An 18,214-nucleotide genomic window follows, 5' to 3' on the forward strand; every position below is an offset into this window, starting at 1 on the left:
GCTTTTCAGGCAACTCGTGCCCTTGGATTTTCCTCAAGAATAAAGAAACCTTGGGGCACCTGGGTGGCTCAGTCGGTTGAGCATCTGGCTCTTAATTTCAGCTCAGGTCATGATCGATCTTATGGCTCACGAGATAAACCCGTGTCGGGTTCTGCACTGACAGTACAGAGCCTGCTTGGCATTCTCTCTCCACCCCTTCACCTGTCTCTGCCCCTCCCCTGCTTGTGCTGTTTCTCTCTCTCAAAATAAATTAATAAACATGGGGGGAAAAATAGGGAAACCTTTGGGGGGGGGCATTGTGAAAGGACAAAATTTTCTCAAGGCCTCCTGGGACTATTCACTCCAGACACCAGGCTCTCTTCCAAATCTATACGGTAAATTGCACATTTTAGGTTACTTTCAGATCTGGTTTACTAAGGTATGAGGCATGCCACCTCTGTAATACCCCCAACTTAAAACACCTTGATTTAATTTTAGAAACCGGTATTTACATTGAAGTATAAATATTTATACAGTTAAGAGACTGTTACACAATTTCCAACAGTTAACATCTTGCTAGCCTGCTAGCGTTGACATCCACTGGAAGCGATGGGAGTGGGGTGAGTGATTTGAAGTATGGCTGCCACCAAGTGGCCACACTGGAGAACTGCTGGTCCCCACTGGCACATAGCACTGCCCGTGTATGGGGGATTATTTCGAAAAGAGAAAAATCAAGCTTCTACGTGGGTCCACGGTGTTGGGCTCTCTAGGTTAAATGAATGAGGGAACTGAATGACTTTTGAGAAACTGCCTCAACACCCCCAAATGCTTTTCAATAAAGAAATTTTTTCTGTTGATCGCAGCAGACACACTTTAGCAACTGCAAGCGTGTACACGAATGCTAGGTATTATTACAGCAAGGCCACAATTTGGAACATTTGTTATATATTACCAGCAGCTTGGAAAAACAGACTTAACTCTCCTTTAGGCATTTTCCTCTTAAGTTTCTCAGCTGGGACAGCTCCTCCCTTTCCACGTGTTTCTCTGCTTTGTCACCCCACCTCACCCCACTCAACAGCTCCTGGCAAGGGGCCCCCTCCCAGGAAGAGAAAGCATGAGTACCAGGCGAGGGGTGGCAAGAGCAGAGCACATCCGTTTGGCGAAGGGGCTAACGAGCACGTATCGGAAGAACAGGAGACTTGCAGAGTTTGGGCTTTGGCCTTCATAATTCTGACCACTGTCGTCAAGTGTGAGAATGTACGGTCACATCCACTGCTTGTTGAGGCACCACAGACAGAGCTAAGAGCTTCAGTCTCCCTATCTGTCAATTTGGGACCACAGTCCTGTCTATCCCACGAAGGCAATCAGAGCCCACTCTCCTGCCGGCTCGAGGTTGGGACTCACCTTCAAGCTTCTTCTTTTGACTGACTGGAGCACTCGGCGGTTAGGAGGGTGCTTCTTGTGGATTCGGTTCAGGAAGTCCACTTTGACCACATGCTGCGAAATGGTGTCCTGGAAACGGTCAAACACCTGGCACCGATTGCTCAGCGTCATATTCTTCTGGTTCAGCTAGGGACAAAGCAGTCACACTCTTACACTGACCCTCCAAAGGCATCCCCTCCCAACTACCTGTTCTCTAGGACTGAAAAATAGAACCCCTTGGCCAAATAGGTTCCTTCTGTCAGGGGCTGGTGCTTGTTAACACCCCTGTCAGCGGGCCAGGGAACACGGTGAGATTTTCTCCCTCAGCCCTACCTGGTCTAGCAAGGGAGAGCTGGTATGTTCCTATTCCCTAGAGAGGCTTGAAGGGGACAGGAAATAGGAAATTAGCCAAGAAGTGCCCTTCAAATCCAGCCTGACAGCACAGACCACCTCTTGCCAGCGTACTCAAACAGAGCACAGCTTTCAGAGGATGCGAGGGCCTTGGCCCTCGAGACCCAGACTCCCTTTCTAGCAAGGCGCTCGTTCCCACAGGAGGCAGGACGGTTTCCTATATAGGAGCTTGGCTAACAGCAGGGATCAGCACCAGAATCCCGAGGGCCCTACTCTATTCCTCTTCCAACATGCCAGGGAACTTTAGTGGAACCCGTCTGGATCTCACAGTCCTGCTCCAGAGGAGGAGGGAAACCTGGGCTGCTCTAAGAGGCTAAAGGGAGGGAAGAAAAGAATTTTGTGCAGCAGCATACAGAAGGCATATAAAAATGATGTCACTTTTCCTTTTCTGTGTCTGGCCTTCTATACATTTTTCATCTGTTGGAAAGCTGCTCTTCAAGATTCATATTTGGGCACAAGCCGATAGTCCATTTTTTTCTGGTTTAGCAGGAGGCAAATGAAACACCCATAACTGAGCTTGGAGAGAAGCTTCCCCCTACGTAAACCTTTCCGAGCAGTGTTAGCCAAATGAAAAGGCCAAAGCAAATGCTCTGGCCCCATGTGTGTCAGTCTATATCCGCGGCTCCTCAAGGCAACGTGAGGAGCACGCTATCACGCTGAGGGCCAAGAGACATTCTGTGGTCATTACCATCTCATAGACGATGTCTTAAGCAATAATCTTTTTAATCTCGAAAGGCTGCTCATAGAAGGGAGCTGCTCTTCTGAAGCCCTCACCCGTTCAACCTTGTAAATGACTGATCTTAGTGCCCAGCAGGAAGTGGCCTAAGCCTAAGCCTCTTTTGGAGATAGCAAACTATGGTTCTGTTTTAGCCCCAGGAAGCATCTGGAAAATGTACCCAAGACTCCTGGGAGATAAAGATAAAAGGACCCTCACACCATTCATTCATTCAACAACTTACTGAATACCTGTTATGTACTGTGATTGGGGGTGGGGGGTGAGTGTCAAACACTAAAGAGAAAGGGAAGACCCTCGTGTGGTGGCTAGGACACGTTAGCGTTCAATACGGCTAATATGGCTGACTGTCTGGAACAGCGTCATCCATGTCAGTTCTTCAATTCTCCCGAGTTACTGGGAGTCGACTGCCTGTCATTTCTGAGATATGAGAATAAATGTTTTAGAATTTCTTAGTTTGCTCCCTCTAAAAATAAGAGGCAGGAAAATACAGAGGCAACTACCATGAGGGCATCTTCCCACGAGGTGGATCAAATACACTCCCCTTCGTGGCTATAACATCAACTGCTCAATTCGCTGTGGAAGAAATTTATGTATAAACAGCCAAGTCTGCCTGTACAGCTAAAACAAGGCATTGTGGGGAAAATGCAAAACGCACAGCTGAGGCATGTCAAGATGATTGGAACTGGGGAGGACGGTCTGCAGAAATCCACAGCTGAGAGATTATGCAGTGAACTCTGGCAAAAAGCTGACCTTACTACGCTTCCTACTGAATCAGGCCACGCCCCAGCTGTGCCCAGAGAGGACCGAAGGGACAATGCTGTACTTACCACCACATGTTCGATGTGATTCGGACACATCCATCTGCCCAGGGGCATGGCAGTGAGTGGTGGCTCGAGGCAGTCCATGTGGAACAGGAGGGGGCAATAGTCACACTGGATGAGAGGGGCCACACGGCAGCTCCTGGAAGAAAGAGATGTAGGCCATTTCTGTGGCAACACGGGAGAGAATTCAAACCAGCTCTGCCCTGTGCTACAGGCTCTCCTCCTCAATCCTCACGATGTTCTCCCAGGGCCTCCTCCCCTGGTGATCAGTTACACTCACGATTAGGAAGATGGATGAAGTTGGGGGCTACCACCAGGCTCTCCATTATTCTCTCTTCTAAGAGGAATGTGTCTTGTGGGGAAGTGAATGTTTATTTGGAGTATAGCTAAAGTGGCTGTCAGGGCAGGAATGATCAATGCTCAGTGCCCACAGGGGGAAGACAGCCAACTCTGCTCTGATCTCTCTACTCCTTAAAAGAAAGTAACTACCTCATTAAAAAAAAAAAAAAATCTCTAGCTGTTGTTTCTAGAGTCTTACACTACAGCAAGAAAAGGCTTCTCTTCTGCGTGAAGCAGCCAGCAACAATGACACAGGGAGAGCTGTGTGGGGAAAGGATTCTGTAATGTATTCGTGTATGCACGGTTTAAGGGAGGGGCTTCAGCAAATAACTACGACACTGCTTCGGTCCCTGACAGGCACTGGAGCCTCAGTCTGGGCCTGGCTCAGGGTTCTTTCTGCCCTACTATCTGGTTCCCTATAGCTTTTGTTGCAAACCAGCTTTCTTTCTTTTGGAACATTTCTATTTGATGGCTATTTTCTCCTGCTATCCTGCCTTTCTAAGACACCCAGGCCAGTAAGTCCAGCTTCAGTAATCGAAGCAGCTGGTTCCCGTCACTGAGGAGATCCTATTTGAAGGAAACCAGTGTCTCAGGGAAGCTACAACTGGGGCAGCCTGGAGGCTTTTGGAAGTCATCCAGTCAGATGCATGTTAGCTACCACGGATACTTGTACTGCTTTTAAACTCATCTTTGCTGATTTAAAAAGTTATTTGCCCTTTCCAGGGACCTGGGTCTCTGCTAGCCAGGGTTCCTCCTGCTAGCTAGTCAAAATATCTCACGCTTCTGTTTTAGTCCAACCCCTCCTATCGAGCCTCTATAAACACAGTCTACAATACTTCAGGGAATTTGCTCTGGTCAACTGGTCACTCAGCCTCTGTACTCGTGCCGTCGGAATATGGGTTATCCACATTTAACAGACAGGGTTTGGGAGAGATGATGGAAGAGAGAAAAAATATCATTCGCTGAATATGGGGAGAGTCCCTAGTATGGAAGAAAAATACCTGTTACATGTGAAGCATACTTTGACTGGTAAGGGAACAAGACCATTGTGATCTAACTCGTGCTGTGTCTTCTTAACGTTTTTCCCCGTGGTTTCCTCCTTTCTTCTCCTCTTGCTAGAACCTAGAAGAGAAATTGATGGTGTTGAACTTTCCTGGATGCAGAGCTCCTAGTCTGGGACACGGAAACAACAACAAGTGAATGGAACAGATCTCCGTAAAATCATGTACCACGGCCTAGACATGGGTCTCTCTCTGAGGGCCCCTGGGCTGGTTTCAAATGAGAAAAAGAATAGGAAGGGAGGAAAAGGAACACCGAGACATAAATCAGAACCATGGTCTGAAGTCACCTGTTCTGTGGCAGAAACACACCTATGTTTTGCAAACATGAGGTGGTCAGAAGCTTAAGTTGTTAGGTACTGCAATCTAAGAAATATACATGCCCGAGTCAAATGGTCAGCGAAGACTGTTCTGTGAAGGTGGGTAGAATTTTACTGCATTTTTATAGAAATCAGAAAAGTTTTGGTTTCACATGCATCCTGCTGACTGAACAGGATTCTGAAGCCTGCCAATTTCACTTTCTCTTAGAAAAAGAAAATAACATCTAGAAGCTTCGTGGTATCAAGTAGAAGACATGATTAAAGGGAAAATAAAGGGCAATTTGGTAACATCTCATCAACTGTAAATGCACAGTTTTAACCCAGCAATTCTCACAGTAGGAATTTACCCTATGGAAATACTCACATGTACACAATGATATATTTACAAAATTATTTGCAGAACCACCTATAATAACAAACGATTAGGAACAACCTGAATGTCCATTAATAGGAAATCAGATAAATAAATTATGGCACGTCTATATGGTAGATTATTATGCAACCATTAAGAAAAACTGAGGGATGTCTACATTAATATGTAAAGATCTCTAGGGCACACTGTGAAGTGAAAAAAGCAAGATGTAGAGCAGTATACCAAGTAAGCTATTTAAAGGGAAAATACTGAGCATATTATATTTGCTTACACATGCACAGAGAAATTCTAGAAGGATACACACAAGAACCAAAAAGTGGTTATCTGAGAGGGATAGGAAGATAGAGATCAGGCAAATGGCAGACGGGGTGGAAGGGAAATTTTTCATTTCAAGCCTTTTTATATTTTCCGGCTTTTGAACCATGTGACTATATTGCCTATATTTTTTAAAAGGTGATACCCTGAGGGCAGAAAATAGAAAATTGAATAAGCATGGTCAAGGCTGAAATCTTCAGAGATGTCCAGGAAGAACAAAGGACAGGAACATGAGAGTGGCTACCCACCCGGTGATCCCACAGGCAGCACTGCCCTCTGGCTGGACAGTAGCCCTCTGGGGCAGCTGGTGTGGGGGGAGGGAACACGACACTTTGGCTAACCTGGTAGTGCAGTGGTACAAGTCAGTTCATTGGGCAACTGAAATTGGGTGGGGTTCCGCTCCATGGCGGCAGCAATCAGCAGCTCAAAGGGCCGCCTTAGCTGTGGCTGCACATAGTCCGGCTCCGCTGCCACCGGATCCTCGTCCACGTCAATGATGTCCTCGTCGACGTCATTCTGCTCAGAGGTGGGCGTCTCTGTGCTGGCATTGGATGTGGGCGTGCCAGGCCGGCTGGCTCTCCTCTCCAGGATCCGGGCGTGGGCAATGGCCTTGAGTTCAGTTTTGGTGGCTGATCTGTCCAACAAGTCAGTATCACTGCTAGGGGATGTAGTCCGTTTGCCAGATTTGTCCACCAGTCCATTGACGTGGCCCAGCTCCTTTTTCTGCTCTCGTTTCTGTGCAAATGGACAGGCAGGCCCATCATATAAAGTACAACAGAGAAAGAGATGGACACTACAAAGACCACTAGCCAAAATTATGGAATTCTCCAACATGTTACAGACTCATCCACTGGGGGACTTGGAACACTGGTCTGTTCAAGTTGACAAAACTACAACTGAACTAAACTAAAGCTGGCAAAACTGTGCGGCAGGGAATCACCAAACAGCAGGGCAAGTGAGAAACAATTATACATCTATCGCACATCATTTACTTGAAGTCATCATTTGACATGCGCCATCTCCATACAAAGTACAGGGGTAAAGGGATTAAGAATCATCGCAGTGAAAATAAATTTAGTGAGGCTACGTGAGAACGGTGGGAAAAATATAGCAGGACTCAATGCCACCGTCGTTTGCTATGGAGCATCCTGACCTCTTGAATGGGTTTAAGAATTGTGTTCAGAATAAAGTCTGCAAAAGCAAAGTAAGAGGCGCAAGCAGAGTTCCCTGTCCAGGGAGGTTGGGTGCTGACTCGGAAAGTAACTACACTGCAAGGGGGTGGGTGGGGTGTGGAAGGTAGCCACCCAATGATCAGTGTCCGAGAAAGGTGCCTTTCGATGTTTCAAGTTTAACTACAACTCTGAAAAGGACACTTCTTCAAATGGGAATGTGGGGACATGGAAAAAGACTATGTTTATTCAGTAGGACTGAACGACTGGTATTACATTTTCCTCTAGGACTCCAAAGAGCGGTCGGTCAAATAGAGGTCTTAACAGTGGTCTCTAATCAGGAGACCCGGGATCTGTCCCAATTCTGCCACTGATTCCTTATGACCCTGGATGGCTCAGGATGGTGGGCATGAATTTCTCTGTAAAGTAAGGCTAGTAAAACCTTTCTTCTCCTCCTTTCCAAGACACGGTGGAGACCGAGGGTGACGTAGAGGAAAGGGACGGTTCCGAGTCGGGGGAAGATCTAGCCTCCACTAGGAACAGGACCTGAACATCAAAGGTTGATGGGGCCCAAAGGACTTCAGCGTAGCTACAGGAGGCCGAGGGGGGATACAGGCAGTGGCGGTGGAAAAGGCAGATTTGGCACTGGCGGGCAAAAAGGTCCATCTGAGAGCCTGTCACAGTGGCATTTCGGGGGAAAGCACACTATGTTAGAAAAAGGCTACTATAATTCTCACCAAGCAGCTCTGTTTCCAGAAAACTAATGAAGAGGTAATAGAGCTTTGGAGTAAGACAATTTGGCTCAAATCTTGGCTCTGTTAATCCTTTTGAGTCCTCATTCTACCTTTGTAAGTCTCAGTCTCTTCCTTTCTAAAATGGAGGTACTCTCACCAGCACCCATAGATGGCTGTATGGATTAAATGAGAGAACATGTAAAATACCCAGCGCACAATGGGCACTAAGATAATGTTAGTTCCTTTTCTCCACCCTCTGTTCCTGGCTTCACTTCTCCTTCAGCTGTTCCTGAACCTTTCACGTCCAGTTTCTTGAGTGGCAGGTTTCTGAAAGGCCTCCTGGCTGGCAGGTGCTTCTAGCCGGCCCTGCTCTAACCTAACTGCGGCTGCACAAGAAGAGATCTTGAGAGGTGGTCAGGCTGGCGGACAGCCTGGTCTGTGCACTTGAGGAGACATCAAACCATAGCTGGCACTAAGTGGCTGACTTGGCCTTGCCTTACCTTTTAATAAGAACCCTTGTGCACACGTCGAAAAATAAAAGCCTAACTAATTGTTTACCTTCTTAAAGGCTGAACACTGTTACACACATAACCCACAATCTCTGAATCATCTCATCCTGTTTCTGCAACCAAGGAAATCATCATTCATTGTGACATCATGTTCAGGGGCCAGGAAAGCAGAAGTGATGTCACAACAAAGGCAAATTGCTTGGTGTGTAATTAGTGTGGGGGAGGGATGGGGATGGTTTACAGTTCATAGACAGATTCTAATTCACAGCCTAAAATGTGAGGATGGGGGTCTGTCACAATCTGAATGGAAAAACACAGACTGCCTTTTTTGATAAAGAGGAATTTAGCTTTCGCACCCCACAAAAGTTCTCAAAGTAGAAAATCATGTTCTCAAAACCAGTACTGAACTATCAAAGCCAAGGGAAGGGGAGCTCAAGAGAGAGCAGGCACCTCAGGGTACCAGAGGCTTCGGAGTACTCTCCCACATACCCAGCCAAGTCTCTGGATACCAATGACTTCTTTGCCTTGGGGTGAGGGGAATCCTTTTCCCATCAAGCTGGAGAAGCAGCCTTGCTTTTCTTCAGCTACGTTCAGTCATGGATAGAATTGCTACATTCAGGCCACTTTTCAGGAGGTCTATAACTCCTCAGTCTACTCCTGTCACTAGTGAATGAACATGGCTCAATAAATTAACACACCTCTTCTGCCCATTTCAGCAGCCCATGTTTGGATTTTAGGCCCTACTGGATTCCAAACAGTCACCATGGGGAGAGTGAGGGTGATTCCAGGGCTGGAAAAGACAAGAAGAAGGGACGAAAATGCCTTCAGGGCCAGGCCGTCTTAGCTCTAGAATATCAGTGCTCTACATCTGGCATTCTGAGCAAAGCCTTCAAAAAGTGGTATTATTACCTTTCGGCGAACAGTGCACCGGTGACACATCCACTCCCCAGGAGGCAACATCTCTTCACTCAGTGGAGGATTACTGTGGGGAAAAGACAAGGGGAAGACTAAGTACTAACCTTCAATGCAGCAGGAAAAAGCCTAGGTAGGTCTGGGATAGCGCTGCCTGTCCCTTGCCTCCTATGCTGGCTCGTCCTGCAACACTGCTAGGGCTCTTTCTCTCGTCTTTCAAGATGGTAACTCGGCATCATTTACAATAACCTGAAGAGTGAGGACCTACTCGCACACCTTAGAAAGAGAAGAGAAATCCAGAGCTCTTAACATTGGGCTTTATAGAGAAAGACAGACGTAGTTTGGAGCCTTGAGAATCATCTTCAGACTGTATCATGCTAATAAAACCATTGATAGGTCCTCTACAGTCTTTCAAGTCTGTCACTATAAGTCGAAGGAAGCTCTTCCATCTGCTATTCAGAGCCCTGTGTAGCACGGTCCCGTTCTACGTTCCCAGGACCCTTTCAGGTACGCTTTTGCCAAGTCAAATGGAAGAATTGCTATTTCTTTCTCTAGAGCCCTTTCCCCCTAGAACGCTATGCCTGTGAAACCCTATTAATCCTATAAGGCTAAAGATGGCTGCAAATTCTTTGCTATTCCTACCATCCAAGGGTAGGCCACTTCCTCTTAAATTAGGCTTGCCTCGTGACTCGTTTTGACTAGTAGAGTGCAGCAGAGGTGACTATGTTGTAACTTCCGAGGCTGGGTCTTAAGAGACCTGCAGATTCCATTTTTACATGTTTGGAATGTCCCATCTCAGAGCCCTGCTGTCATGCCGAGAGGCCACACTCAGGAGAGTTAAGGTGCTCCAATTAATAGCTTCCTCTGAATTCTAAGCCAAAAGTCAGCACTTACTGCTATGTGACTAAGCTGTCTTAGATCATGCCAGCTTAGTCGAGCCACAAAAGGATTGTGGTCCCAGACAACACGATGCTGAACAGAAAAACCACCCAGCTGAGCTCAGTCACCCAGACTTGTGAGAGAGAATAACCAGTGTCTGTTTTAAGCCACTGAGTTTTGGGCAGTTTGTTAGACAGCAAGAGATAACTGAGTACAGCTCCTCCATGTGCTCTTCCTGGATTACTTGGACCTCCTGGACATCTGGGCTGTATGGTTTAGTTCTCTTTTGGCCCTTCTCATCTTTTCCCTTGTGTGACAATTCTCTCTCTCTCTTTTTTAATGTTTATTTTTGAGATAAATAAGTGGGGGAGCATGAGTGGGGGAGGGGGAGGGGGGGGCGAGGGGAGATGAGAATCTGAAGCAGGCTCCAGGCTCTGAGCTGTCAGCGCAGAGTCCGACGCAGGGCTCAAACCCATGAACTGTGAGATCATGACCTGAGCTGAAGTTGGATGCTTAGCCGACTAAGCCACCCAGGCGCCCCTCCATCCAATTTTTTAAAAGTAAGCTCTATGTCCAAAGTGGGACTTGAACTCACATCCCCGAGATCAAGAGTCACATGCTCCAGTGACTGAGCCAGCCATGTGCCCCTGTTATTGTTTCATTAGAGGGACCAAGACAAGGATCCATTATAGGATCTTTTCCCTCCTCGTAGCTTGATAATATAGAGGTCGTACATACAGTAGTCACTCAGTCAATGCTGAATCAAAATTCAGTCTGTATAGGGCAGGCCTTACTGAACCTCCAGATCATTGATTTCCACTAAGTTTACATCAAGAACCATATATATGAGACTTTATTAAATCCTTGAGAGAATCATTTCAATGTCTATACAGTAGTAGTTCTCAAAGTGTGGTCCCCAGATCAGAAGCAAATATCAGAATCACCCGGGAACTTATTAGCAAAGAAATACAAATTCTGAGACCTCACGTCACGCCTACAGAACCAGAAATTCTGTTATACAGAATGAGGATACATTTATGCTATTGAAATTCTTATATTTCGTTCCTAGCGGTCAGAAGGAACTTTTCATCAAAAAAAGATGAGAAATACTAAAAAAATAATTGAGGACTGAATATATAAGGGCTCTTCTTGAAGTCCCAAGGCTTAATATTATGCTGCTCTACTGTTTCTATCTACAAGAGCACTTGGCTTGGCAAATTTTCCTAGTTCCTGCTTTGCCACACTTCCCTGGAGACTGGAGTATACATGTCAGGATGTCCACTAAGTCCACAGAGCATCTTGCTTCCTTTCTTCTCTGTTTCCTTGGAATCTCAGGAGATCCTTACTAGGAAGCCGAAAACTGGAGGCATACTAGCCTGTTGTGACAGGTCTTCAAGCCCTAGAGGACCACAAGTGAATGTCACCTGTAAAGTCTTCCCTAGTTCTCACCAGTGGATTTCTGCATACACCACATCCAACCTAATGAGATGTACGCATGTGATTTGCAAAGGCTACAGACTCTGCCATGCTTCAGCAACTGTCATATTAAAATTAACCCTGAAAAGGCTGTCACTTCTAATTCTGTTTTTCATCATTTCTTTTCATCTACCCATTTGGCTTTGTACCAAGATACTCTTCACCAAGCATGTAAAGCAGAGAAGGGCAAGGCAAGGTGGTTTGAACTTAGATTTTTTACCAAGATGTAAATGGCCTCCTGGTCCACCCTCCATGATTCCCTCAATCTAGCCCGAACCCCTCCTGGCAGAATGAGTTATTTAAAACACAATTCTGATCATATCACTCTCCTAATTACAAAGCCCTTCAGTATCACCCCTACCTTATCCATTACAGGATAAAGTTCAAAATCCTCAGTATTGTAGGTTAAAATCCCAGTGGCCAGAATTCTGCCTCCTTCTCCAGCTTCATTAACTTGGTGGCTCCCCACACAGTCCATGCACCCTTTCTCCACTCTGTGTGCCCATTCATTTTGGAACTGCTAAGGTCAGCTCAGGTCATGATCTCATGGTTCAGGAGTCTGAGCCCCACATTGGGCTATGCGCAGTGTGAAGCCTGCTTGGGATTCTCTCTCCCTTTCTGCCTCTCTCCTGCTCACGCTCTCTCTCAAGTAGATACACGTTAAAAAACAAAACAAAACTGGGGAACACTAAAATAGGCGTCTAGGAAGCAAATGAGGCAAAGTATGCAGTGGTTAAATCACATAAAATAATTTATGTTTTCTAAGTCACAAAATAGTAAGACATCAAAGTCAAGGTCCACACTTGCAAACCCACCTGACTCATTTAAATCTTCTGTAAACGATTTGATTTGTTTCTTCTTCTTCTTTTTTTAACACAGGGGTAAAATGCTTAAAGTCTGTATTAAGAGGCTCTTAAAAGTAGCTCCTGGTTGGTTTCTAAAGAATTGCTTTCACAGATACAAACTTTAAGACCACTTGTTTCTTAAAATTCTAGATTACGGCCACAGGCTCCTCTTGTCTGCTCTAAAGTGTGTGATAAGGGCTGTGAGTTTAGGGAATAGTACAGGGAAGTCAGAATGCTATCTCCAGGATGAGCACAGAACATTTCACAGTGAGGCCTTGTTGAGATTTTGCTTTCTCAAAGACAGAATGTGCGTCTTGAAATAAACTTGAAAATGTTTATTTACTTTGAAAGCAAGAGTGGGGGAGAGAGAGTGCACAAGGTGGCGGGGGAGGTAGAGAGGGACTGCTAAGCAGGTCCATGCTGTCAGCACAGAGCTGGACTTAGGGCTCGATCCCATGAACTGCGAAATCATGACCTGAGCCTGAGCCGAAATCAAGAATCGGCTGCTTAACCAACTGAGCTATCCAGGTGCCCTGAAAATGTGCTATCTGGAGAGAAAGCTGAAATATATAGGATAGGATGGATAGGGAAGGAAAGTCCATGTTTTTAAAAAATGATCATGACAGGTACACCTGGCATACAGAAACTGCCCACGATAAGGCTTTCTCATGATGATGTTTTCTCTTGGCCCCTAGCAATTCCTTTCAAGCTTTTTAGAAGGCAGTTTTTCAACTCGAATATCTAGAGCAAAAACGGATTCATGAAATGGATCCAGGAAAGACAGACTGTCATTGGAGTAATAAGCTCAAGAACTAGTTCTGAAAAGAGGCTGTTGTGCCAACAGACTGATTTTATTCGGCACCAGAAATATTGCCAACAGGGAAAGGTTTCCAGGAGAAAGGAGATTCTGCAGCTTCAGGACACTCCTGTACAGAACACATCCTGAAGACTTTCCCACCTCAGCTGCCCATCTTAAAGCTCTTTCTCCCACAAGAATGGTGTTCCTGTAAGTTTAGCGTGCGACTCTGAAACTGTTACATGCATGCCAGAGTCTTTAAATCAGGATAGGTCTGTCAAGAAAAACAAGGCTCTGTTTCAGCTCCATCTCATCCCTACATATCAATGAAGACAAGGTGCTGAGAGCTGTTCTCTATAAAAAGAAATCATTAAAAATTTTAAGTCAGGTGATGCTGGAAATGTTCTAGCAGAGTTTCTGCTGCTTCCAGTGAAAACCATGAGGACACTATAATGAGGCAGTACTGCCTGTAAAGATATCAGTATGCTTCCTAGTCACTAAAGCTTAGAAACAGCAGAGTGATAATCTTGTCTTACATCTACACAGCATATTACAGATCACAAAGTGTTTTCACAGATGCTCTTATTTGATCTTCACCAGCACACGGTGACAATTCCTCACCACACAGGTGAGGAAACGGACTTATGTAAAGCCATGGTTGGGGCGTCTGGGTGGCTCAGTCAGTTAAGCATCTGACTTCGGCTCAGGTCGTGAACTTGCGTTTTGTGAATCTGAGCCCCCGGTTGGACTCTGTGCTGACAGCCCGGAGCCTGGAGCCAGCTTCGGATTCTGTGTCTCCCCCTCTGTCTGCCCCTCCCCTGCTTGCACTCTGTCTCTTTCACAAAAATAAATAAAGATTAAAAAAAAAAAAAAATTTAAGCCATGGAGCCAGAAGTTGCAGAATTAGAACTCAAGTCGGTTTCCTGGTTCTTTCAAATCTTGAGCCCAAGCTGCTCGTAAAAAACCTTTGGCAGTTCTCTTATTTCTGGGGAACACCGTGGAATATTCACTAAAGTATCTTCCTCAAGGTCAAGCATTTCCTTCTATAGCAGTCAATATTTCTGCTTACTAACCAATGCCACGCTGGAGGCACCATACTGGAGGAGGGGCAACTAGTTATTATCTACCCCACCAAGAAATAAACTACTTTCCTTTGGGGAGAGAAGACCAAAGTCATTTGTCCACTCAAGCATTTAATGGACAATTATTTTATGCTAGGCAATGTGATAAGCGGTGAGACTTCAGACATGGTCCCTGCTCTCAGGGATCACAGGCTAGAACATCATGAAAAGAACAGTTGACAATGAGACAACACATAATCGAATACACCCTGATCCTTGCCACACAGAGCTATGTAAGACTCAACTGTGCACGGATGCCAGGCTCCAAGAAGAGCCCCAGAAATTTGGTTATTTGGTACCTGAAGGTGGCTCTTTAGAGAGTGCCCTGTGAGGACAGAGCTTTGGCAGAATATCCATCTTCACTGCTTTGAATGTTTCTTCTCAGATCATTTAAAAAGCCCTGGCCCAGGGGTGCCTGGGTGGCTTAGTCGGTTAAGTGTCCAACTTCAGTTCAGGCCATGATCTCATGGTTAGTGAGTTTGAGCCCTGCATTGCGCTCTGCCCAGACAGTGTGGGTCTCGGTGGGATTCTCTCTCTCCCCTTCCCCGACTTGCTTTCTCAAAAAGTAAATAATAAATAAACTTAAAAAAAAAAAAAAAAAAGAAAGAAAAGAAAAAAAAGCCCCGGCCTTAGGCACCTGGATGGCTCAGTCTGTTAGGCGTCTGACTCTTGATTTCAGCTCAGGTTATGACCTCATGGTGTGTAAGGCTGAGCCCTGTGTCAGGCTCAATCTCTCTCTCAAAAATAAATAAACTTTTTTAAAAAGCTTATTTATTTTGAGAGAGCGAGTGAGTGAGCAGGGGAGGGGCAAAGAGTGGGGGGAGAGGGAGAGAGAGAGAGAGAGAGAGAGAGAGAGAGAAATCCCAGGCACATCTCAAAAAATAAACATAAAAAAAAATAAAAAAGTAAAAAAAAAAGTAAAAAAAGCCCCGGCCTACAATTCCTGGCCAGAAGGTGACTGTTCATTGTTTTCTAACTCACTATTTTTTCTAATCAGTACCTGATCTTAAAGACATTCTGTTAGTTATAAAATAGTTCATAAGAAGAGAGCTCTAAATCCTCAGAGACTGTACAAACCGAAGGATACGCGTCCCAGTTTGGTGTGGCTGTGAGGCCTGACAGGGCCTGTAAATTGTTAACGGTAACACCTGTACACAAACCACTTAGAAAAACTGGTCAAAGGCATTAATTTTTCAAAACTAAAACTCCTAATGCCAACCTCTGCAGCATCTAGACTCTGATAAAGAAATCTAAATGATTTGGCTCTACTGCTGATGAGGGTGTCTAGATCGGTCTATTTCTGGAGTCATCGACGAGAAAACTACAAACTTGCACCCCTCAGCCAACTGTGATGCCGGCATCGACAGGCCTCTCCATGTGAAAGATTCAAAGCCCAGAGCCAGATGATCCCAACTCACAGCCAAAGGATGAAGTCCAGTTTTAATTTAGAATGCCTCTTTCATTCACTAATGAGGCTGCAGCCCACCACTGCAGGTGGAAGACGCTAGTTGTCATGGTTCTTGGCTCTCTAATTAAGAGGATCTATTTCAAGTCATACACCAGTGTGGCTGATCTGTGTCTAACCTCACTCATCTCCCCCACCTATTAATACGCATGAACCTGCACGACATTAACATTTACTTCAGATTTAGTCGCCACCAGTGGGACCTGTTGCTCCACAGCCCTGCGTTAATTATCCATCCAGCGCAAGCAGTTTTTCAATATGGAACTGGAAGGGAGAAGGGGGAGGGGAGCAAGAGAACAAAGGGAGGAGGGGAGAGGTGGAGAGAGAGAGGGAGACAGGGAAGCAGAAAGACTGCCTTTTATTTCAGAGACCTATTTTTTGCATTAAAACATGCAGATAAAAATGGGGTTGGGCTCTGGACTGGTTTTTAAAAATGTTAGGTTACCGACGTCTGGCTTAGAACTGTCCATCTAGATAAGTGACAGTGACATTTTAAAACTTGAGCCAAGGGCAGCTGGGGAGACATGGAAATATCACCAAACCAAATTAAAAGCTTTGGTATGTGTCTTAGGACAAAAGGAAGCAAGAGGGAGGGACACTATTTAAGAAAGAAGACATTTCATTTTCTCTTCCTATAGATTGACAAAATAAATATTCTACTGAACACAAAGACCGAACAGGAGCACTATGCAGACAGCATATCTGCATACAATATTCCAACAGCCTTCCACTCGGGTTCTCTTCTAAAAGAGGTCAGTCGCATGAACTGCTAGGGTCTTTCCTGTCAGAACCCATCACTCACCAAGAATCAGAAGCTCTCGAGCCATATGTGGCAGTTGCAGTTAAAATATCAGACTAAAAAAGATTTCACTCCCCCCCCCATCTATATGTCCCCTCCCCTTTCTGGGCGGTGGTGGGGTGTTCAACCAGCAAACAATAGCATTGAGCAGTTTTGATTTTTAATTTCACAGTTCATGGGTCTCATCCATCCATCTGAGGTCCACTACCAGATAAAAATCCTGCAATTCTATTTAACGGCATTGTGTAAGAGTGACTGCAAAAGACAATACGTGCTCGGAACAGGCCTACTCTCCCTCAGACCAGCCCCGCTGCCCTTGGCCAGCTCAGGAATTACGCTGGTATTAGCCACCGTGGGGGTGAAGGTGATCACCGACAGGACCACCATCACGTCTCAGCCTCCTGGCAGCCATCTTGATCTACAAAGGAACCTATGAGCACAGAAAACAAGCCTTTTGTAAACTGAAACCAGCTTCTGTTCTAGAAAAGCTAAGAGGTGCAGGTAAAATTTAATTTAAAAATATCTTTTAAAACTTAAAAAATCTGTATTAATATATCCAAATTTAATGGTCTATGTTTCAAAGAAACAAAATCTAATGAAATTTAAATGTCAGCATAAACAGTACGTTTCCTCTGGACACTTGTATGCGCATCAGTTTTTATCTTCAAATACAGCCCGCCTTTCAAAGGCAGGGAAGATGGCCATGCTGAAAGACACTGGAGGTAAACACAAAGTTCAGGGGGTCCTTGCCCTCCTTCATCCTAGCTACTGACTCAAGTACAGCTAATGCCACAAAGTACATAAAAAGTACAAGGACCGCTGGTTTTTTCATGCAAAGCCTCGGTAGCAGTGTTAACAAGGAAACCAATGAAGTGCCAGGCCCTTACAAATGCCCCATTGAGAAACTTAGCTAGTTGCGTCACTTCCACAAGCATACAATCCTTTCAAACTAGCTGACTGTGCCCCCCAATTTCACTGCCTTCTATGCAGAGCTGGCTTGTGGCAACCTCCCAGTGAAGGACACCTGGGGAACAGGGTTATAAAGTCAGTGCAGCAAAAGGAGGGTGGAAGGGTAGGGCACCAACAGTCACGCCAGGTGTTCCCCTCTGCTAACTTCTCTGCAAGCTGAGACTGGGTACCACAGGCCCTTATCTATCATCAGCTTGGCTATTCTTGCAATCCTGGCTTCTCCACGATGGCAAATGAGCTGGCTACAGACATTTTAAAAATGGGCTTCATTCATTCACCTCACGATAGATGCTGGAGCCCCCACCTGTTTTGGAAGTCAACATTCTGGCCTCAACACTTTCTGATGTTCCTAGGAATGTTCCATTGGAAAAAAGAATCAACAACTGTAATGGTGTATTCCAGAAGAGTCTCAAAGGTATGGAAAACCGGGTACTGCCCTGTGGCCAAATTTACTGGACTATCAATAACAAGGAAATAACGAGGCCATATTCTTTCTGCACACACAGCTCAGGAAATCTGGATCAGTTTCCATCTTATAGATACTGGACCTCAAGTTCTAGAAAGGCTGGGAACACTAAAAACACTAGCAATGTCTTTATTTGAAACCCAACTAAATACAGGAAGCAGGTTTCTACTTAAGACCCAGCTGCTTTTCCCTAAGGAGGATTTCTGCCTCATTTACCCTCCTCTGACAGGGTCTCCTAAAAAAAAGGAAAAATAGAGAATAATTTGCACCAAAACAGCATAGGATCTATTCCTTCCCTCT

At 45.3% G+C, this 18,214-nt stretch overlaps 1 protein-coding gene across 5 annotated transcripts in view; it reads right to left on the reverse strand.

Annotated features, from left to right (window-relative positions):
* Window positions 1-18,214, reverse strand: part of PHF12 (PHD finger protein 12) — a 39,850-nt gene that overhangs the window by 9,031 nt on the left and 12,605 nt on the right. For all 5 annotated transcript variants that reach the window (XM_039251951.1, XM_039251957.1, XM_039251966.1 and 2 more), the window contains exons 3-7: window positions 9,096-9,168; window positions 6,116-6,509; window positions 4,710-4,830; window positions 3,376-3,508; window positions 1,384-1,548 (exon numbers count right to left, since the gene is read on the reverse strand). In XM_039251951.1, the coding sequence (XP_039107882.1) occupies window positions 1,384-1,548; window positions 3,376-3,508; window positions 4,710-4,830; window positions 6,116-6,509; window positions 9,096-9,168 (886 nt within the window). The remainder of the gene's footprint in view (window positions 1-1,383; window positions 1,549-3,375; window positions 3,509-4,709; window positions 4,831-6,115; window positions 6,510-9,095; window positions 9,169-18,214) is intronic.

This window comes from Hyaena hyaena, unplaced genomic scaffold (assembly GCF_003009895.1).
Source record: "Hyaena hyaena isolate Hyena2069 unplaced genomic scaffold, ASM300989v1 scaffold_10, whole genome shotgun sequence".
NCBI classification, from domain to species: Eukaryota; Metazoa; Chordata; class Mammalia; order Carnivora; family Hyaenidae; genus Hyaena; species Hyaena hyaena.